The sequence below is a fragment of the Heterocephalus glaber genome, unplaced genomic scaffold (genome assembly GCF_053883595.1).
Source record: "Heterocephalus glaber isolate CG9 unplaced genomic scaffold, H.glaber_assembly_v1.0 deba00001610, whole genome shotgun sequence".
Classification (NCBI taxonomy): Eukaryota; Metazoa; Chordata; class Mammalia; order Rodentia; family Bathyergidae; genus Heterocephalus; species Heterocephalus glaber.
The window spans coordinates 25,179,305-25,199,780 of NW_028258381.1; the positions used below are offsets into that span (position 1 = coordinate 25,179,305).

A 20,476-nucleotide genomic window follows, 5' to 3' on the forward strand; every position below is an offset into this window, starting at 1 on the left:
ACGGGAAGCACAGAGCTCTGTAGGCCTTTCTGGGGCAAATGAAAGAAGGCAAGCACATTTTCTTGGTTAATTACCCTCTAGATATTTGCTAAAGTTTGAATGTGACCCCCGATAGTTCTTATGTTGGTAGCTTGGTCCTCAGCGTATTAATGTGAGAGGGCTGAAACCTTAAAAAGGTAGGGCTGGGTGGGAAACAATCAGGTCATTGAGTGCTGCAGGAGTCTGAAGGGATTAGGCAGTTCTCGGGGATGCTTGGTTAGTTCTCATGAAAGGGTTGTTATCAAAGAGCATGCCTGACTCGTGAACTGCTCCTTGGCTTCCTGTTTCCCAGGTGATTGCTTCTGTCATTGGGATGTGTCTGCCGAGGTCATCTCTAGAGCCAAGCCAATCAATGGTGGCACCATGCTCTTGATCCTCCATAACTCTGAGCTAAATAAACTCTCATGCTTTATAAGGTACTCAGAATGAGGCATTTTATTACAGTAACAGCAAACAGAATAGTACATTATTTATTCGGGAGTAAAAAAGTCTATAGAAAACATCGCCCCCCACCGACATTAAAAGAGAATTTTAGTTTTAGTCTGTTAATAAGATATTATAGTACATTAAAATGTTAATTATTTAGGCAAATTTGATAGAAAGAGTTTGAATCAGGGGGAGATACTAAAAGTTGAACATATTTTGCTCTTTCTATACACAAAATGCCAAGTAAAATCTTGCTATTGGAGAAACACTGAATTTCTTGACATTCACTTGTTTGTACTGGTCAGCTTTTCCACTGCTGGGACCAAATACTTGATACCCACAACTTATAAAGAAGAAATGGGTTATTTGGCTCGGGGCTTCAGAGGATTCAGTCCATGGTCAGCTGGCTCCTACACAGAAACATCAGGGTGGAAGGGCATGGTGGAGCAATGCTGCTCAGTTCATGGTGGCCGAAAGGAGAGCAGGGAAATAGCATCAGAGAGGAAGGGGCCAGGAACCAGATTAGATTCCAAGGTCATGCCTCCACAACCCACCCAGGCAGATCCAGTAGTTTTCTTTACTAATCTCCTAGGGGCTCCCAAACCAATCAAGTTGACAATTAACTGTCACATTTGTGATTAGTAAACATGTACATTCTGTTCCTGTACGTGTTCCTAAATACCACCAGTTTCCTTAAATACTTTAAATGCTTTGCTCTTACATTTTATTTATACTTTACATTCCTTGAGAAAAACTTTCTTTTGTTGCAGTGCAAAAGCTAAACAGTTTAGTGGCACTGTCATAAATCCTAAGTTAGTGTACTCAATTATTAAAATTATATTAGAATATCAGAAACAGTCACACATATCTACGATATACCAAAGTGAGAGAATTTCTGGAAAAGGAAGTTAAACAGTTGAAAGAGAAGTTGCTAAGGGATATACATACATGTGCACACACGCACACACCTCATAAAATCAGATCTATTTCAAGGAATTTCATTTAACCTTTATTATGTAGCCTCTACAGTACCAACTGTGCCTTGTTTGGACCAGTTATTTTTAAAAACACTTTATTTCTCTAAATAAAATATAAGTGTATCTACAAAGTTGTAATTCTGTCAAATTTCTAATGGTAAAATACACCTACTTCCCATAAGCAAAATATATGCACTGCAAATAAGCACTTTTGCATTTATCATTCAGTTAAACCTTCTTTTTAAGGGAATCCAGTTCATGATAAAGATACTGTGGCACAGAATACCTAATTCTGGTTGTGTTTTTTTGAAACAGGGTCTCGCTATGGCTATGTAGTTTAGGGTAGCCTTGACCTCACTATGTAGTCCAGAATGGCCTTGAACTAACTAAGATCCTCCTGCCTCAGTCTCCAGAGTGGTGGGATTATGGCGTGTGTCCCCACACCTGGCCTGAACTCTATTTAAAATACAAGAATCCTGAGTGGTAAGGGAGAGGGAGAAGTCAGTCAGTAAATGGAGGGATCTCAATAACAGAATAAACTGGAAACCTGCAGAGTCCTCACACAGACAACAGCTGCAGGGAGGACTTCTAAAGTCTTATTTCCCTGGTCTATGGGAATTCTTTCACTTATCCTGGTATCGTCACCTCTGTATATATAATCCATTTAATATTTATTTTAAAAAGTCACCACTGATTTAGTGAGTAAGATCATGTAAAGCTGAAATCACCGTTAGATAAGGCTTCCAGTATTAATAGACAAGGTTTTAAGAACATTTCATAAAGCAATGAAAATTCTAAGAAATTAACTTTTTGTTATTAAAACCTAGATGAAAGCAGAGAAATAGGCTGATAATCCTGTCTAAATTAATTTGTAGGACTGTTTAGAAAATCTTGTTATATCCTTACTTTTAAATAATATACTGATGAATAAATAATTCAACTTCAATGGGAAATTCCCAGCATGTAGTCCATTTCTAACCATACTTTTAACAGAGTGGACAAGTTAATGATATAATACTTTGTACCAATGTACCAGAATGACCAAACCAAAAGAAGACTATTCAAAGACAAAGAGCACTGGATTGTAATACTGGATTTCTTTGTGCTACTTTTGGTTATTCCTCCCCTTGACTGAGTAAAAGCAGGCCACTATGCTGATAGGCTGAATGACTAATTAACCAAGTTACAAAGGCTATTTTGGACTGTAGTTAGCTCTGTTCTGACTTTGCTAGTCATTGCTTCTCAGACTGCAACACATTCTATGTTAAACAAATGGGCTTTCCCTCAGTCATATTTTCTTTCCATTTTCATGAACTTAGGGATTTATACTTTTGTGGACTCCTAAATTTGTATCTGGTGCTCCTTAAAGAATTCCCCATGCTCAATGTAAGGTACTTGGCTGAGAGCCTTCCATGAATCACTCTGTTGGCAAACTGATCATTTAGGATCTACAATGAAGCTAAACAAAATTTCCCATTGAGAAATGGGAGACTATGTAACCTATTAATTCACATAACAGGATTGTCAAGTTCCAGAGTTAAAAACATGAGGAATATATCAAGCTTTGAAGCACTATGGGAAAATAATCTTTTAAAAAATAATTTAGTCCTTCAAACTCTTCCACAGGCTGATAATCAACACTGTAAGTACAAAGGTCCTGTACCTTTAAAGCAATCTCTTCAGTGAGAATTTTATACTTACAATGTTGACTCAGAGAGGTCAACCAGAAGTAACCTCTTGGTAGAAACTCTCCCACCTGGACCACTGCCACACCAACCCCATCTCAACAGTTCACGTAGAGACGCGAACCCTCAGCATTTTCCATAGAGACTGAGTGCATACACAAGGAGTGTGAGGGCTGAAGAAAGGCTCCAAGCTTCAGACCACCTTGTCTTCTAGTTCCTCTGGGTATAGGAAACATGGAGAGCCCAGCTGCCAACATCAAAGGTGCATCACTGTCAGCAAGGCCTCCATTAAATCTGGAAGGAATTGTACAGCCAGTGCATTGAAGAGAAAGGAATATGATTTACACGGAAGGTATTGGGAGAAAGGGATATAATTTTCTCGTATAAACACAGTTGAACTGTGTATTCACAAACTTAATATTCACCTTGACTGCTTTCAAGTGACATCAAAGATCCATGACACATGGTGTTGGTGACCTGTCTGACTAGCTACCTCATTAGTTCTTGAATAATGGTCACAGATTGAGCTGTCATAATTGAAAGCTCATTTCCTACAGGTGCAATGTCATTTAATTGGGGTTCTGTTCCTAGAAGACCTTGTATATCATACAACTAATAGAATATTATAAAAAATAAAACCAATATGATTCACTAATCAAAGAGTGCAAAACCAAACACAAAAAAAGCTACAGCATAAACATTTCTTTGGAGACTTTTTCTGTATAATCAATACTGAGAAAGACTTCTTAACTAGAGTGATGACTGCAGAGGCTGTTGCTTCCTGGTCAATATTCTCTAGGGAAACACAGGTGACAATGTCTTGCAGTGAAGATTATTGAATTTTTTAAGCATATGACAAACTAAAAGGGCAAAGCAAAGATCAGTCCTGTCCTCCAACTGCCTATGTTATGAAGGGTTTTAACCATGTGATCTTTAGCATTCATATTCTGGCACTACACGTGGATGTACAAATATCCACATTAGCCTTCAAAAAGTGCCCCTGTGAAACATCACGTTCACAAGCGTTGTGACTGTCCACGATAGCCACAGTATTACAAAAAACAATCTATATTGGCATCTTTTAGAATAAAATAAGAAAGCTTCCAGACTATTTTCCTTCCTATGATCTATAGAAAACTAGTATGTAGAGCCGGGGATTTAGCTCAGTGGTTCCGCCGCCTGCCTTGGAAGCACAAGGTCCTGAGTTTGATCCCCAGTATTAAAGAAAGAAAGAAAGAAAGAAAGAAAGAAAGAAAGAAAGAAAGAAAAGAAAAAGAGAGAGAGAGAGAGAGAAAGAGAAAGAAAGAAAGAAAGAAAGAAAGAAAGAAAGAAAGAAAACTTCTATGTATGTAAAGGGTTATCTATTATCCTCCCACCTGATTTCAAATCGGACATGATCGAGGCTACTCTGGAAGTCAATCTCCAGATTATACATACTGTAGTTCCTTAACAGTGTTCCTGTGTGCACTGTTATTTACACAGAACGAGGTGTATAAAAAGTCTACGGAATGTGTGTTACAGCAGTACTTCCCTAAATAGCCCCTGGATAGGAAATAGCAGCATCAACTCGCCCTACCTGCATAAAAATCTCTAGTGTTGGGGCCTATTAATTTGTTTTTAGAAGTTCTTCCAGGTGATTCTGATGTGTGGCAGAGATGAAGAACCACTGCCATAAAGCATCTACTTCCTGCTAGAGGGCACCCCATAGCAGAGGGCAAGGTGCATCAGCAGATGATGTGGAGAGATGAGGATCCAGATCAGGATAGAAAACCTTGTTGGGGGTGTCCAGTGGCCATGGTGTTCTCAGGCTGCCTTCCTTCCTAATCCCATTTCCTCTAGCCTATAAGGCTATCTTTGTAAGTGGAGTAAACCAGGAACTATAGTCACTGTGGTATGTTCTGTTTGAGGGCTGTCATATGTGGACTTTGATATACAAGTACCCATCAAAAGATCTACAGGGATCTGAAACTTTTCTACCACAGTCCCTAGTCCCCGCAAGGTATACAATAAGAATACCCATGGAGAATATTTACTATTTGCTTCCTAAGTATCCATTTTCTTCCTTCAGAAATAGAACTGGCTTGAGAACAACACAGGCCTGGCCAGTGGAGACCCAACATCCACCAGCACACTTACTTCCATGTTGATCCAAGCTGGCAGATTAGCATGAATCTCAGGACTTCTGAAAAGAGCTGTGAACAAAGACCAGCTCCTTCCTGCTGAGTCTGGGCAGTTTTGAGGTTAAAACAGCAGCATCCACCTCAGCTCACTTTCTGGGACTCTCAGAACGCAGAGTTGAGCATGAGTACTGGCAATATTCGCAGAGCCCCGAATACCAGAGTAACTGAAGCTAGAATGATCCCTGCACTTTTCTGCCACTGATATTTACTTTTCTGTTTTAGTTTCAGCTGGCATTTTGACCACTTGAAAACATTAGAAGTGATACACTGTCCTTTTTCTTTACTCCCTCCTCTACCACCTCTTTGACACTTTTAAGTAAGAAACTGCCTCTCATTTTGTTCTCATTTATTAATTCCTGTCTACCTAATTTTTCAAAACATTTCTTTTCAAATATTTCTCCTCAAAAACCATTTGTTTCTTTATGGCATTTGAAACCCCTGAAATACGGCATTTCCTCAATATAACGTCTCAATTCCAGTGAAAGTAGTTATTTTTTCCCAAACATATCACAAGTGTTTCTAACTTTCCTGAGATAATTTTCTCATTCCTCTCTACTTTCCAAATCCTAACATTTTATTAATGTCTACTTCAAGTTCTATCTTTGCCAGAAGTTGTCACCTATTCCAGGAATATTCTGAGTTATATTATGGAAGGATTGTTTCGTCATCATTCATCTTCTATATACTCACCTGTATGTTATCTCCCTGATAAAACCAACTGACTGGAGGATAAGAGTCAAGACTCAATTCTAGAAGAGACCCAGAAGAGCAAAAGCAATCTTGGGCAGTAATGGCAAAATAGGAGGCATAGCAATACTTGACTTCAAGCTATGCTAACAAAGCAACAGTGATAAAAATGGCATGGTACTTGAACAAAAACAGATACATGGATCAAGAGAATAGAACCAAGGATAAACTTTCCTAGACACATTCATCTATTTGATCCTCAACAAAGGGTGCCAAGGCATATGCTGGAGGAAAGACAGCCTATTCAACAAGTGGAGCTGGGAAAACTGGTTACTGTGTGCAGAACATTGAAACTGGACCCTTAGCTCTCACCATGTACTAAATTAAAATCAAAATGGATCAAAGATCCAAACATTTAAACAGAAACATTAAACCTACTGGAAGATAAAATAGGTAAAACACTTGAAGACATAGATGTAGGGAAGGATTTTCTACACACAATCTCAATTGCACCAGACATAACAGCAAGAATCAACAAATGGAATTTTATCAGAGTAAAAATCTTCTGTACAGCAAAAGAAACAATCAGTAGAGTGAAGAGATAACCTAAAAATGGAACAAAATTTTTCCAGCTACTCCTCAGACACATGATTTCTAGAATATAAAGAACTCGAAAAAATTAAACCACTTAAAATTAAAGACCCAGGCAAGAAATGGGCAAGAGAAATAAACAGACACTTCACAGGAGGAGAAATACAAATGGTCCACAAATACATGAAAAAATGCTCAACATCTCTGGCTACTGGAGAAATAGAAATTAAAACAACACTAAGATTCCAGCCAGAAAGAATGGCAATCATTAAGAAATCAAGCAATAACAAATTACTGGTGAGGCTGTGGTGAAAAAGGAACCCTTCTTCATTGTTGGTGGGAATGTAAACTAGTACAACCATTATGGAAATTAGTAGGGAGACTTCTCAAAGAATTGAAATTAGAAATTCCATATGACCCAACTATCTTTCTGCGAAGCATCTTCCCCAAAGAGCTTAAGTCATCACACTACAGAGATACATGCATACCAATGTTTATAACAGCACAACTCCCAATACCTAAATCCTGGGAACATCCTGTATATCCATCAACAGATGATTGGATAAAGAAAATGTAGTATCTATATATAATGGAATACTACTTTGCTACAAAGAATGACAGATTTGAGACATGTGTAGGAAAATGGATGCACCTGGAAAATAAAATGTTGAGTGAAATAAACCAGACAAACAAACTTAAATACTGTATGATAGCTCTCATTTGAGGGAGGCAAAGTACAAACAAAGAAGATATTAAAGGCTGGAAAGAAGGGGACAAGGAGATGAATCCCTTGCTATAATAGGGAAGTGGTCCAAGGGAAAAAGTGCAAGTGGTGAGGAGCAAGGGGAAAAGAAATAAGTAGAATAAAGATATGCCATGTACAGGAACTTAATAACCTCAATTAATGTAAACATTATATGCCACTGCATAAGCTAAGATTAATAATATCAACAAGAATTAAAAGTGGGATAGGGGAATTAGAAGAGAAGCAAAGAAGGACCAAGTGGGAAGGGGAATAAAAAAAAAAGAAACAATCTGTGGCTTTTACATGAAACCACTCCCCAAGATGACCGTAAAGTGCATGAACTGCAAACATGTAAGAAAAAAATTTTAAAAAGACTCAATTCTAATATCTTTGTTATCTAATAAACCCATAAACTTGATACACATTTGGATAAGTTGCTGCTAAACATATTTAAAATTCTGAATGTCATTTTTTAGCAATTTCAAATTGAAAAAGAATGCAGATCTTACCTTCAAATCAAGATGAACTACATCATTAGTGTGTAAAAAGTGAACACCTTCTAAAATCTGTCTCATGAGCCTCTGAACATCTTTTTCTTTAAAGGCTTCTTCTCGGTCTGCAACACACTGGTCAAAGATTTCGCCCCCAGCAGCGCTAGACAAATTAAAGTAAAATATAAATCATACAAAGGAAATGGTAAACTTGTACCACAAAAATAAAGAGTAAATTAGCCACAGCCTGGTAGTGCTCTGGTGTTAATTTCAATCTGACCACCTGAAGCAAAGTACAGTAGGAGCAGACCCAGCTCAGTCCCTACTAGCTGGAGATGCAGGTCCTGGAGAGTATGGCCACAGCCTCTGCACACACAGGCCACCATGTGCAGGGACACTCACAACTCAAGGAAGGAACTGCACTTTGGCTGAAAATGTTTCTTAATCACAATTTATTGTCATTTGAGTTCCTTAGTCATTTCTATGATCAACAATAAAATTTAGGAGGGGGGAGAGAAGAAGAGGGGATGTAAAAAGAAGACGTGTTATGTACATGGACCAACTCCATGTGACAAATGTAATCATTATGTACTATAAACATGCAGTAATAAAAACAAAAATATCAATATAAAATGATAAAAGTAAAATGGCCAAATGTAAAATTCAAACTCTAAGAAAACTAAGAGAATTCATTTATTATATAAAACAATCTTGCAATCCTCCTGCTTCACCCTCAGCCTTGTAGGGGGCATGCATCTCCACATCCTTTTTTTTTTCTTTTTCTGGAGACAGGGTCTTGTTATGTAATCCAGTCTGGCCTCAAACTCATGGCAATCCTCCTGCCTCAGCCTCTCAAGTGCTGGCACAGGTGTGTGCCACCCCATCTGTTTTAACAAAGGGTTTCATTCCTGTTTTCTCAACAACTGAACTAGTTCACATGAGTACAAAATATATTGCTAACTTCACTTTTCTGAAAAATTTCAAGGTAGTACTTCAAATGTAGACTACTCTTAGAAGTAGAAAGCTACTTGTGTGGTTTTAAGATTGAACTCCTTTCAGTACAATGTGCAGCTGTGTCATTGTTTACTCTGCTTAATGTAAGCTTCATCCACTAACTGAACTGAGGGACCATAAGAGGAAGGAAGGAAACAAGGTGAGCTTTCTTGGATCCCTGGTTTCCTACCTGGAGGCAACTTACGGGTAGTGGTACAGGGTAGGGGAGAAATCCAAGCAGAAGAGGTGGCCTTGTTATACTGAGAAGACACTGGAAATCTGAGGAGGCTAAGGCAGCTCAAATTTGCAAGCAGATATCAGAGAGAAGGGAGTTTCACAGAAAAAGACTTTCAGAAGCCAGAGGCATGTATGAGGCCCTAGATTCAATCCCCAGTACAACAAACAAATCAAAATTCTTGTTTTTAAATGTATAAATCATATATATTAAAGCATATACTAACTCATAAACCACATGTACAAAGTGAACTTGGCATAGTGCCCAGCACACATTTAATGTTTAGCACGTTATAGCTATAATACTTTTTGTTCACATAGCACCTAACAAGAATTCTTGGTAAAACCCCACTATTGCTGCAATCATTTATATTTAATATCCTTGCTAGTTTTAGCACCTGGAGGGAAGGGGCTATGTTATTCTTACTTCTATATTATCAACACCTACTATATCTAGGGCACACAGCAGATGCTTCAGTAATGCCTGATACAGTGATCATAACTTGCCTGTTTCCTTAGCAGTAATTTACTGATCTGGCTGAGGGTCTTGATATCTCCTTATCTAGAATATATCTCCAAGAGTTCTTTTTCAAATTAAAACAAAAATTTTTGGCCAAATCATACTGATTGGATTCTAAAAAACCTGATCACTTAAGTAACAGAAGCCATCAAAGGCTTCTAGATAAGAAAATAACACAGGACATCTATGACTGTCACCTAACAGCACCAGAGGGATGTCCTAGAGTGGAAGCCAAGATGATCAGCTAAGCAGCTACTGGAGGGGTTCAAATGGGAGACTTGGTAACTCATAATCTATGAGGCTAAACAAGATAAAGGAATCAAGGACAGGATCAATGCTTCTAGCATGAGCAATCAAACAACGGCTACACCAATGGAAATGGGAACAAAAGAAAAACGAGCATTAGAAGGGCAATGCAAGTATACTGATACTGAATTGATAATGATTTTACAGTTGGACACATGCATATGCAGTAGGTAACTGGAACTCAGGAGAGGGGCTGAGGTTGGAAAAATTTGAAAATATCATGTAAGTAATAGCTGAAGGCATAAAAAAAAATCATCATCCAAAGTAAGTTTACTCAACAAAAATGCGTAACAACAGTAACACTGACAGAGTTCTAGGGAACACTTACAATATCCAGAATAGGGTAAAAATTTCTGAGGAGAAAAACAAAACAGAACAACAAATAACAGAGCTATAACCACCAAGGAAGTAATTTCAAGAATGAATTATATCTCATGTTTAAAGATAGTAAGAGGTAGAACAAACACTAAAATGAGATTGATTTTGGCAAGCAGGGCTGGTGACCTCATAAAAGTTTTAAGAGAGCAGATGGCATTATATTGAAAAGTGAATGGAGTTATTGCCACATGAACAGATGAATGGATCAGTGAAGTAGAACAGAACTGATTGGAGGGCGAGGAAAGCTATAAAGCTTTCAGACTATCCTTTTAAGAATTACAGCAATAAAGAAAAGAGCAATGCAGCAAAGACAGTTTAAGAAGAGTCAAAGCTGAGGACCGGGATTTTTAGAAGAAATAACAGAAGACAAAGGGAAAGGTGCCACCCAAGGAGAAGAGACTGAAACTTTAAAAGAGGTTACACAACTGATTAAAAAACAAACATAGGTCCCAGGAAAGGAAGAATAAAAATTAACACAGATAAGGTTTTCACCCTGGGCAGTACATAGTTGAATCACTTCTGTCAAACAGATGGGAAAGGCGTAAGGCAGTAAAGACAAATGATTATCATCCTGGGTAAACGTATCCAACATAATGTACTGACAGCACAAATATGCTGATATGATTTTCTTGCTTAGAAGGCTTTGGAGAGATGCTAAGGGTGTCTGTCTGATGGCCAAATCTTCTCCACAAAGGGGAGAATAGGCCAGGTATCTAATAAAAGCTGGGAAGTAGGTGATGCAGTAAGTGGAGTAAAAGTATTTATGAGGAACACATCAAGATGATTTGGAAAATCCTTTCCAGAGAACCAGGCTATGCACATTCTCACGCAGAAGCGACATCCTATATGGAAGTATAAACTATCAAATTTAACCCAAAAAAGACAATTACTTACTATTCCAGAACCAAGATCATTTCTGAGGGAGTCTCATACACTTCATGTAAATTAATGACCCAAGGATTGTCCTGTGCTAGTTCAAGTACAGCAATCTCATGAATTATCTCCATCCGACAGTCTTGGCCTTTTCTTCTTTTTCTCATGAACTTTGCTGCAAACTCTTTTCCAGAATCTTTCTTTATACATTTCCTCACCACTGCAAACTTTCCCCTAGAATTAAACAAAAACATTCACCGTTAAAGCTGGTAACTTTCCAGAGACAGTAAATTTTAATAAACATTTCTAAATACATCAGCAGAAATTTAGATTTATCCTAGTAATCACAAAATAGCAACATCATTTGATTTATAATAGGCCACACATGTATTGATTTATAGATTTATTTAATAAAATGTAACTTTTAAAATTACAAAAATCAGTTTTCTGAATAAACAGTGCGGTTTGAACGTGCCCTCCTAAATTCATGCACAGAAACAACAGAGTTGAGAAATGGGCCCATTACGAGGGGAAAAGGTCATGAGGGAGCAGGATCCTGATAAAGGGACGAATGAGGCACATCCCCCACCCCACGCGTGCTCCCTCACCATGGCATGAAGAAGCAAGACGGGCCTTGCCAGACATGGGCCCTTAATCTTGGACTTCCCAGCCTCCAGCACTGTGAGCCAAATATGTACCTGCTCATTTCTAACCAGTCTATGGTACTCTGTTACAGCAGCACACAACAGACTAAGACCACAGCCAAATATTAAAGCTGGTATTTTCTGCAGTTTCATTAAAATAACTTGATTCTTCCACACTTGTACAGAAAATGATTTAAATCTTTAAAAAACATTTAAAATTTTAAAACAGAAACTGGTCACCAGATTTCCTAATATGATGAATTTCACTGCCCTCAGCTGACTTTGAGAAAACTATCACCTTCCCATATGATAAAAATAAGAATCTCACTCAACTGTCAGTCTAATAACAATATCAGTTGGAAATGTGTAATGTTCCTACAGAAAAAGATACAACAAGTATTATCTTGACACATTACAAATTGTCACTAATGTAATAAGCAAGTCAAATAGAGGAACCAGTACAATACTGGTTAAGGGTACGATCTCTGGAATCAGACCTTGGCCTGAATCCCACAAATAGGATCTGACTCATAATCTTAGGTAATTTATTTAACCTCAACTTAAACTTTTCTTATCTGTACAAAGAGACAGGAATAACATCTACATCAGAGTTGTGAAAATTAAAATACACTCATTCCTCATTATCCACAGAGGATGCTTCCAGGACCCCCACAGATACCAAAATCTGAGAATACTCAAGTCTCTCATATTGAATGTACTTACATATAATACATATGTACTTACATATAATCTACACACAACCTCCAGTGCACCTGAAATCATCTCCAGATTACTTATAATACCTAATACAATGTAAATTTTATATATGAGTAAATAGCTGTAACAGTGTGCTGTTTTGGAATGACCAGAAAACAGTCTGCACATGTTCAGTACAGATGCATTTTTCTTCCTGATAATTTTTGACCCATAGTTGGTTGAATCCATAAAAATAATATATATGTAATACATGTCGATTATTTAGCATGGTACTTGCCACAGATTAAATGTGTTTCGCTTGTATACATCCACTGAATCTTTAGGCTGGAAGGCAACTTAGAAATCATGATATTTTAACTAATGTCATGTGCCAATGGCGTCTTTCAAACTATGAGGTACAGTGATCTATTCCACATACTATTTAATAAAGCTTTCATCATAAGCCAAGCCTGACTTCAACTGAAGGGCTACATGGCGTCTGAGTTCTCCATGGAATGAAACAGAAAAAACCCCATTCTCTCTTCCACTTGACTATCTATCAGCTATCAAATACAGAGAATACAATCTGCCAACTGCCAATCCCTCTTCTCTTCCAAATTTGCCATAATTTCTCACATCCACAGGATATTTTGACCCCCTCACTATTACAGCTTATTAGAAAATATGCCAACCAAAATCTAAACCAACTACTGCAGTTATATGATCAAAGCATTACAGGATTATTATTTTGTGGCTCTTAGCACAATATAATTTAACATTGCTTGCTAAAAATTGACGGGTTTTTCATATTTTATATTTGGTTCAGAAATACATGTCAATTATCTAGACTGTGTACCCCTTGAACTTTTACCTAGATGGTATCTACAAACTGTGTTTTAAAAATCCTTTCTGAAAAATTAAATGCAAAGCTTTAATTTGTTCCATTAAATTCTAATTTTGAGATTATAGTTCATCATTGTAGATTAATTTTGAGTACTAATTCTTCCTTCCCAGCAACTGTACACCACAAATATGACTTTCATTCCCTCTGTTTTTGTTACCACTAGTAATAAAATGCTGAGTGACAAATCCTGAGACATAGCCCTTTGGTTGTTTAATTTCGTAACAAGCTACATAACAGCTCTCATTCAGATCAAAGTTCTTCTGTTCATAGAAATATTTTATCCCACGAAATCATTAGGTGAACATCTCCACCAAGCTTCAAGGAGCAGCACATTTGAAAGACATTCAAGATTAAGATATATTAACACTCCCTGATGGGTGTGTTGTAGGTAGAAATAGGTGGAGAAAAGGAAGATGGAAATTCAGAATGACTTCAAGAATTTTAGTATAAGTACTGTGTATATGTATATCATCAACTGATATAAGAGATTATTAACAATAGTGACAGAGCTCTGGGAGAAGATCATGTGTTAGGATTCAGACAAGAGCTCCACTGAATAGTTCATGAACACAGCAGGTATGCAAATATGTCGGATGGCACATCCAGTAATACGCTGTTATTGTTTTGGTAAATATTTATTTTTTTTTTACAATTTAACCTTATCATGTTTAACACATTGAACTACTTCCCATCCTTTCTTCACTGAACTTTCCTGCCATTGTACCTTGTTTGTTGTGCTACCAATGCCAGCACAACATCAACTCTACCAAGATCCCTTCCATTTTCTAAGGCTCCACTATTTCCTCCATAAGATCTTCCAGGAAGTGTCATCTTGCCTGTACAGAGGCCAGTAATGGACCTGTTCCTTTTGGGAATAACTTCTGAAGTCTAGGGTAGTGTCTTATGTGCTTATCATATATAACAGCCATACATCACTCAACAATGGGGATATGTTCTAAGAAACACACCATCAGGCAATTTCATGGTTGTATGTACATCTTAAAGTGTACTTACATAAGCCTAGATGCCAGAGCCTACTACACAATCAGGCTGTATGGTAGAGCCTAATGCATCTAGGTTACAACTTGGACACCATGTTACTGCACTAAATATTGTAGGCAACAGTGAAACAATGGTAAGAAAAGGTACAGAAAATTACCATTTAGATACATCTGTCTACGACATTCTCGGTGTAGAAAACATGCAGGACCGGAAGATGCTCTGGGAATAAGTGAGTGGCAAGTGAATGCAAAGGTCTGGACATCACTGCACACTACGCTAGACTTCGTGCACACTGAACACTTGGGCCATACTAAATTTGTAAAAAAAAAATTTATTTCTCCAACAATAAATTAACCATAACTTACTATAACCTTTTTTACTTTATAAATTAAATTAAAAAAATTTTTTTTTTTGGTGGCACTGGGAATCAAATTCAGGACCTTGTGCTTGCCAGGCCAGGCATGGCACCACTGAGCTAAATCCCCAGCTCCTAAATTTTAAGAAAAGATCAATGCCAAACTTGGCTTTAAATTCTGGCTAGTAACTGTGTGATTGTGGGCAATGTAACTGATCTTTCTGGGCCCTGGATTCATCTGTAAAATGATGGCAATGATGATGATAAAGGCGAAACAAAATTATTTCTCTAAAGTGTATAGCATTTAGCAAAACATCAGTAATCAGCAGCTATTTTACTGTTTGCAGCACTTTCAGATCTATGATATAACCAATGATAACAATTCATGCCAAAAAAAACACAACAACCCACAAAAACAGAACAAAACACAGAACAGGAGAGTTCTGGAGGGTGATTTTTTTTTTTCACCTTGGTGCTGAGGATCAAACCCAGGGCCTCCCACTGGGCAAGTGCTCTCTACCCCTATGCTATGGCCCTCAGCCCTTTAACTTGAACTCTACATGAAGTGTAAAATCCCTTAATAAATATACAGTATAAAAATAAAAATTTTTAAACCATACTGTAATTCCTATTTCTGAGAAGTGAATCAATGACTACAGCTACTTAGCTTTCTAATGTATTTGGTTCGATTATCAGATTTTAAACAATTTTTTATTTACAGGATTTTTTTCTTCTTTTTTTTTTTTTTTTTTTTTGCTTTGCTTTTTGTTTGGAGACAGGGTCTAGCTGTATAGTTCCGGCTGTCCTTGAACTATGTAGCCCAGGCTGGCCTCAAACGTGCAATCCTCCTGCCTCAGGGTCCCAAGGGCTGGTAATACAAGCATGTACCACCATGTCCAGCTTGAAATTCATTAAATCTTTAAATTCATATATTTTAAATTAAGATATACTTCCTAAAACTGCTCTTGATCAACCACAGTTTTCTTTTATCTGTCCAGAAGTATCAGATTACTTCCAAACCCTTTGTAAATATGCTTCTTCAAACCAATGAGTAACTGACAAGAAATCTTAAACAACATTTGTCCAAAAACAAGGCAGATTCTACCAGGATAACACTATTTAACAAGTTTCCTTGTTTGTAAAACATCAGTGCTGTAACAGGAATGATTGTCAGGAGTCTCAGCTCTGCAGTCTTTCAGAAGACTCAAATTTTGAGTTGTTTTCTAATGTGAAAAATAGCGTTTTCCAAACAAGAAAAACAACAAGTGGTGAGAGTCAACGGAACAAAACAAGTGAAAGCACTTATAAAACTGTAACATCCGCAGGAAACTCACATTTATAATCCCCCCCATACAGTCATCAAACTATGAGTATGTAATATAAAAAACAAGAGATGTCCTTTGGCTTAAACCTTTTTAAAGATAAAATTTATGAATATATTTTAAAATGTTAAAGTTGGGGACTACCTAAGGAAAACACCTGCAAGGCAAATCATCTGATACAAAACTAGCAGAACTTTAAATTGATAAAAACATCTATTTCTATATTATCAATAAACTCACAGGAACTATATATGAAAAAATTGGCAGAACCCAAGGTCATGTGTCCTGTTGCTCAGTAATGAAATCATCAATGTTGTTTATACTGGCACAAAACTGACTTAAAGGTAACAAGCCTTAGGAATAACAAATCAAACTCTGAAGCAGTAAAAGCAAGCTTTCCATCATATATTTACACAGATTTAGGTTGCTAAGAACTCTGCCAAGGACATGAAAGAATAGGACATTTCTTAAAAATAATAACACTGTACTCTGTCATTACTCTGGAATCAATACTGGAGTTTTAAAACTCCTCTTTGAACAGCCATCACATTGAAAGAAAGCTTTTGGATAAGAGAAACACCTAAAAAAAAGGGATTTCTGTTTAAACAGTTACATCTTTGAACTTTTTCCACTTTCCTGAAGGCCATTATATATTAGCATGAGAGCAATCAACAGATATGCAAACAGCATTAACAGTTGGAAAAAGCCAAGTTTTTCATCTTATTAGTAAAAATATCATACATAAACACATTCAACTACATTAAAACAATCTACTGGCAAAATGTAGGAACCTCCAAAAAGGACTATTTATAATACAAGGAAGAACTTTTATTTTCTGTAAATTGTTAACAATTCCTTGGTTACTTTGCCAGAGAAGCATTATTTTACAACTGTGCAGAATGTCTTATTTTTGCTTTCTGGTTACGTCGCAAATAGTAATATATGTTGAGTTATGTGGTACATTGAATGCTTCTCTTAAGCTAAGCACAGCCTTAAAGCTACAGATGTGTTTAATTTTCTCAAGAACCCTATGAGGCAATTAAGAGTTAGGTAATGTACTCAAGTCCACCAAACCAGTAAAAGTCGAGAGTTCAATCCCAGACTGAATGACTCCACAACTCATGTTCTTAACTGGTGCATTAAACTCCGTAACGAAAAAGGTAAAAAGAATTGATTGTATTTTTCAGTCTCAAGCTGTTACATTAAATATCTAACTGCATTGTTTAGCTATCTCCTGATTTATTCCTCTATATCTATTATAAGGCAATATACTATGCATATATAAAATGTAAGCAAAAACTATCTCAACCTTAAAATATAAAACAAAACCTTCCAAGCAAACTAATTTTATACTTGAAAGTTGAAAGAAACACTGCTGGAGGAATTGGTACCCTACCACTTGATAGGGTGCAAGTCAGTTTTTTCAGGTTAGAATGCTCCTCATAAAACCTGCAAGACAATGTTTGCCACCTGAAGACATTTCAGTTTTGCTTCCTTTTGTGGAATGAAGAGAGACAGCTCAATCAAATAATGAAAAACTTAGCGTCTCCTTCTCATGTAAGCAGGGTTATCTCAGAATGTATGGAATGTCAAGGAATTAGAATCCTACCTAGCTCAGTAGTTCTGCTCTCTTCTTCTGTCATAATTGCAGCGTGCACAGGGCCGGTCAATTAGTGTCTAGCCCAGTGAGGTCATGTTCCTGAAAGCTTAGTTTTCCTGCTAACATTGGGAATAAGTAGGGCATTTTAAAGGGGGCCTCAAAAATATTATTTCTAGAAGTTATCTTAGTATTTGTAAAGCTATGCATTTTGATCACTGTTTGTAACCATGCCATTTCGGAGCGCCCAGATGAAGGCTGTCGTAACAGTAAAGCACTTTCCCATTACGACACGTAGTTATTTTGCAACCATGACAAATGTTTGCAATAAAAGGGAACACGAACGCTATGTGCCAGACACAGTGGTATGTGCTTTAAAGGCACCGAATCTCACATCTCCAGAGGTAAGTATTGTTGTGATACTGACTTCCTAGATCATAAAAGTGCGGCTGGGGAGTCTAAATCACTCGCCCGAAGGCGAAAACTGCAAACAGGGCGAGGACATGGACTGAGGTCTGCCCTAAACCTAGTGCATTTGACAATTTCTCTAAACCGCTCTTCTGAAAGAAAAGACGTCTCAAAACCCCACAGAAACCGCTTTATCACCGCTCTTCAACTTACAAAACGTAAAGCATCCAGACTGCTTTCCCCTTTCACAACTTTAAAAAATTTTGACCAAGTTGCAAGCTTTCTCCAACTCTACAAAAAGACCAGCGGGGCGCGGGGCGCGGGGCGCGGGGGAGACGAGAGCCAGTTCGCAGCGGAGTACAAGAGGGGGAGAAAAGGGCCGAAGACCTATGAAAGAAACCAGCCTGAACTCATAAAGCACAGGGACCTAAAATTTTTAGAACCAAAAGAGCGAAAAAGCAATCAGGAAGACGAGAGAGAGGAAGGCAGCGGAAGGCGGCTGGCGGAAGTTAACCCTGAGCCGGTGCAAAGCAAGCTGTCAACGAGGCGGCCTTCCCAAAAGCCGCAGACCGAAACGGGCCGGCAGGGCGAGGGGCGAAGCCACGCCGACCTCGGACCCGCGGGCCTACAGCGCAGCCCACGCGCGCCTCGCAGCCGCCTCACCTGCCCAGCTCCCGGCCCGGGCTCAGGCGGTAGCCGTCCTGGAAGGGCGCGGTGCGCACCTCCGCGCGGATCTCCGTCAGCAGCCCGCGAGCCTGGGGCGGCGGCGGCCGGCGCGGCGCGCTCGCACCCGGGCCGGCCGCACGGGAGCCCGAGGCGGCGGCCGACGACGAGCCGCCGCGGCCCGGCTTCTCCAGCGGAATCATGGCGGCGGCAGCGGCTTCCTCGCAGCCGTCTGAGAAGATTCCTCCGCCCGCAGTGCTCCGCGCCGCGATGGAACTGCGGCCGCCGGCCGGCTTCTGACAGCAACCCCCTCACGCAAGCCCCGCCCCGCACGCAAAGCCCCGCCCAGCGCTATGCCCCGCCCCCTCACGCAGGCCGCGCCCCTCGGGAAATCTCCCGTGGGGCCCAGAGCGTCCTGCGCCTCGCTCACGTCCTCTGCCGCCCAGAGGGAGAAAGTGCAGCCTGGTCTGGGAAAGTGGCCGGCTTCGGCGGACAGGTAGTACCGTTGGGTTAGGCGGCCCGACATCGGGTGACCGCCCTACTTTACCTGTTGAACCTCTGAGCTTTCCAAAAAACTGACCTTAGGTTGAGGAAAGCGGGGCATAAGAACTGTGAACTGCAGCTTCATGATTCTTTGAACTGGGTGGGCGGGAGCGGCGATGAGACCCTGATCCGGTCTCTCGTACAGCGCCTTCGTACCCTGGGAGGAGGCTCTATAGTCAGGAGTTGAAATAGGCAGCACAGTACAGTGTTGTGCTGTCTATATTTTCCTCTGTATTTACTTCTGAGGAGCTCTCATCCGTTTTCTTGGTTTTAATGACCACCAATCATTACAAAATTTATACTTACAGTTTCCAACCATTCCCGGAACTTCAGATTTGTATACTCAACTGTGCCTTTGGCATTTTTACTTTAGATGTCAAATTACCATCTCGGACTTAACCAACACATGCGAAAGTAAATTCCTGCGCACCTTCACAATTGCACTTTTGTTCAGTTTCCCCAGCTTCACCTTTCTCGTGGAGAGTTGGGTCAGCTGTGATCCTTTCTCTCATACTCTTCATCCAGTTTCTCAGCAAACCCTCCTGGCTTTACCTGGAAACTCTATGTAGAATCAATCACTTGTCTCCGCTTCTACATTACCACTGTGGATTGAGTCACTATTATTTGTAGCCTGCATTTTGATGATAGCTGACTAATTAAGCCATCTGTTTACATCCTGCTTCCTCCTTCATCCCATAGTGTTGTTTATCAAGGCAATGAAAATGATCTTTTAACAAACTCAAATCAAATCATATAGCTGCTCTGCTCAAACTGTTCCTATAGAGTTTTGTTTTTGGCAATAACGGACCAGTCCATTTGGGATCAGCACTCTCACTAACATTAGAAAAGCAGGCAAAATTAAATAAATATTAAAAAGTCCCTTGCCTGAAGGCATCAAGGAACTTCAAAAGCAGCATGGACTTGGATGACTACAGTCCCAGAAGGGGCAGTCCAGGAAGGATTTCCTGTGGATTATTTGGTGATTCCATAGCAATAGCTGAGTAGTCGACAAAGTAAGCAGAGCCTTCAGCATGTCATGAGGCTCCTGAAACACACTGGAGTTTCAGATCTTTAAAGAAAAAGGTTTTGGTAAACACTTTAGGCTTCTACGCAGGACTCTGAAGAGCTACAGTACAGGAAAAAATTTTTCGGGTAATTCCATGTCTAACGTCAATGATAATGGAGCGACATACTAGAAGGCAAAAAATGTAAGTTCT

The 20,476-nt window shown here is 39.0% G+C and overlaps 1 protein-coding gene across 1 annotated transcript in view; it reads right to left on the reverse strand.

Moving 5' to 3' along the window:
• Positions 1-19,028, reverse strand: part of Stk17a (serine/threonine kinase 17a) — a 29,297-nt gene extending 10,269 nt beyond the window's left edge. The window contains exons 1-3 of the mRNA XM_004840241.4: positions 18,717-19,028; positions 11,147-11,359; positions 7,840-7,984 (exon numbers count right to left, since the gene is read on the reverse strand). Coding sequence (XP_004840298.1) covers positions 7,840-7,984; positions 11,147-11,359; positions 18,717-18,919 — 561 coding nt within the window. The 5' untranslated portion in view covers positions 18,920-19,028. The remainder of the gene's footprint in view (positions 1-7,839; positions 7,985-11,146; positions 11,360-18,716) is intronic.
• Between the last annotated feature and the right edge of the window lie 1,448 nt (positions 19,029-20,476).